Below are 3,171 nucleotides of genomic sequence, written 5' to 3' on the forward strand. Positions count from 1 at the left end.
TCATTTTGTTAGAGTAAAAGTAAGAATAATATTTATTTCGTACTGTTCGCTATATTGATGTTTATTTTATGCTGTCCGCTATATTAATGTTTACATCATTAATTTGAGTCCGGTAAGTGAGCTATAACATCACAAGGCCGGTAAGTAAGTGTTACTTAGTAACACTTAGGGACGTTTCCGTTTAGGACTGTTTCTCCTTTGTAAATAAAAATCCAAATATTTAAAAGTTGCATTTTTATTGTTAAATCAAAAAAGTACAAAATATATAGTACAAGTAGTATGGGCCGTATTTCTAGGCAGTTAGGCCTTATTTTACAACACGCTAACATTCCGAAACTGTGTTTTGATAAATAGATGGGAAAACCGTGTAGAGGTATCCGAGCCAATTGGACCTCAGAAATGATGGAAGAAGCCCTTCAACTCCTTCAACAAGGACTTTCCCAGAGGGAAGTTGAAAGGCGTTCGGGAATTCCGCGGCGTACGTTAAGAGCTCATATGCAGAGTGGATCTACAGAAAGATCACTGGGAAGGAAACCAATTTTATCAAAGCAACAGGAGGAAGATCTAGAAAATAGAATAATCCGACTGGCGGAAGTTGGTATGCCCTTGACACCTAAATCACTTCGGAGAAATATATACAGTTTCATTAAGGCAAACAGAATTAACTTGAAAAAAAAGAAAAATAACCAAATTCTTGGAAAGGATTGGTTCAGCGCCTTCCAAAAACGTCACCCACGTTTAAGTAAGCGTCGCGCACAGTGTATGAATCCAGCAAGAACTCAGAAATTAAATCGTTTTATTGTTAACGATTATTTCAGAAAATTACGGTTCACTCTTGAAAAGAATAAAATGTTACATACACCTGAGCGAATTTTCAATATGGATGAAAAGGGCTGCCGCTTAACATTGCATCATCAGCAATCCGTGTTGGTCCTAAAAAGAACCAAAAGAGTTCATCTTGTAGCCCAAGAACATGCGGAAAACTCAACTGTTGTGGCATGCGTTAACGCTTTGGGTAACGCAATACCACCCATGATTCTTTTTAAGGGCATACGTCAGAAACCTACTTTTCAAGATGGTCTTCCTGCTGGGTCAGCTGTGTTAATGAGCCCAAAAGGTAGTATGACTACCAAACTGTTTTGTAAATGGCTAGAACATTTTGCAAAGTACAAACCCACAGGCAAAGTTCTTCTGATTTTTGATGGTGCTACGTCGAATCTTGATATGATGGTTGCACAGAAGGCTGAAGAATTGGAGATTCCTCTGTTTTGTTTACCTAGCAATACCACCCATGAATTGCAGCCGCTGGATCGAGCAGTGTTTAGGTCCTTTGAACATTTCTGGGACGAGGAGTTGATGACGTATTGGGATCAAACACCAGATCGTAAGCTGACTAAAGACAGATTTTCACATATCTTTACACCGGTATGGGAAAAGTGTATGTCCGTAGCCAACATTACCAGTGGCTTTAGAGTTACTGGCATATACCCTTTCAACCCTCGAGCTATTCCAGACGTGGCGTATGCACCGTCTTCGGTATGTAGGCCTGTTGAAAATCAAACTTCATCGACTTCTTTGTTAACTAGTCCTGCTGTCGGCAACCAGGAGTCGTGCAGTTCTGACGATGACGCGAACATACCGTTGGCTGTACTTCGTACACGTTTGATGGGCAACATAACTCGAAAGAGAGCCGAAGATCTGCCTGGACCTTCAAAATCAAATGAAAAAAATGCGTTCAGTAATATACTGAAAACGCCTGAATTACCAGAAAAAAAAGTGTACTAGGCCGAGAAAAAAGGCCTTAAACTATAGGGCTCAAGAAGTTACAAAAGACTTGTTTAAATCAAAAAAAACTGTAGTAATGTTAATGATGGGCTTTATTTTCAGCCGATCCGGAGAATAACAACCGCATATGTTGAATATATAATATTTTTTTACAGGGTTGCTATGTATACAACCGACGTTATTTTAGTTACATTTTATACTTTATAAATAGTTTGATAAGCGAATATATTTTATTTTTATTTAAAAGAGTTTCATTCGGAAAAAATTTAAAAAAATTGTTAGGTGGCCCTTATTACCCTCTTGTACCTTACTTTTAAATCAATTTTAAACTAATAACATATTTCCCAAATCTTAGAAGCTAATATTTACGTATAAAACTGTTTTGATACATATCTTTTCTTGAAAAACGACGTCAGCTTATTAAATTTTGTGTTTTTTTCTCTTTAACAAGTAGCATCGATTTTTGCATGGAATATTGGGCCCATAATGACCCACTACTCATGTTTTTCAACTACAAATCAAATTTATTTAAAAATCATTAAAGTAAATTGGGGTAATGTGGCAAACTTGTTTTTTGGTCGTTTATAACTTCATAGCCTGTACATGCTGTGATAAAACAATGCTTACAGGCCATTCTTTAGGCGTTTAGACAAATGCAGTAGATCATCTCTCCAGGTTAAATTGACTGTAGATTTAATAGGAATTAAATTAACAGGAAAAATCAAATTGCTATATTCCCCTTGCAGTTGGGTAATATAGCAACATGTGTTGAGGAATAGGGCTACATGCGATTCTTGTTGAAATAAAATTATTTTATTAGATTTTTGTTTCAATATATTCTTTATATACTTTGGCATACCCCTATTCAAATTAGATCAAAAAGATTTAAAACTGCTTTCATCGCTACATATAACCTCACATAAGAAGACTTTCTTAAGGGTACTTACCTTTATACGTTATCTACTAAAAACTTGATTAATTTGATTTGTAGATAATGTACACGTGCTTGCCACCTTGCACTACCTAATGTTTTGGTGCTAACACCAACATCTAGTGTCGATTTAGACGAAACTTACTGAACTGTGGCATATTTCCCCACTTTACTCTATACATAAACAATAAATTTACATTGAGAAATTTATTGCGTCCAAAAATATGATAGCATAACGTTTTCTTCTACTTTTTGTTCACCATTGTCCCTTTTCCTGGCGACTGCAATTTGTCTAACAGTAGACGGTTGGTCATCCAGGAATCAAGATAGTTTTTATAGCGTTACCGCGCATTACGTCGTTGAAGAGGAGAAACGCACATATTTAGCATCAGATTTGTTGGGATGCGTGTCATTTGCGGATAAGCACACCGGAGAGAATATCGCTAATAAATTAA

The 3,171-nt window shown here is 36.4% G+C and overlaps 1 protein-coding gene across 1 annotated transcript; it reads left to right on the top strand.

Annotated features, from left to right (window-relative positions):
• The first annotated feature begins 354 nt into the window (after window positions 1-354).
• On the top strand, window positions 355-1,785 carry LOC111421145 (tigger transposable element-derived protein 1-like). Its single transcript, XM_023054292.2, has one exon. The coding sequence runs from the start codon at window positions 355-357 to the stop codon at window positions 1,783-1,785; it is 1,431 nt and encodes a 476-aa protein (XP_022910060.2).
• The last annotated feature ends 1,386 nt before the right edge of the window (window positions 1,786-3,171 follow it).

This window comes from Onthophagus taurus, chromosome 7 (genome assembly GCF_036711975.1).
Source record: "Onthophagus taurus isolate NC chromosome 7, IU_Otau_3.0, whole genome shotgun sequence".
NCBI lineage: Eukaryota > Metazoa > Arthropoda > Insecta > Coleoptera > Scarabaeidae > Onthophagus > Onthophagus taurus.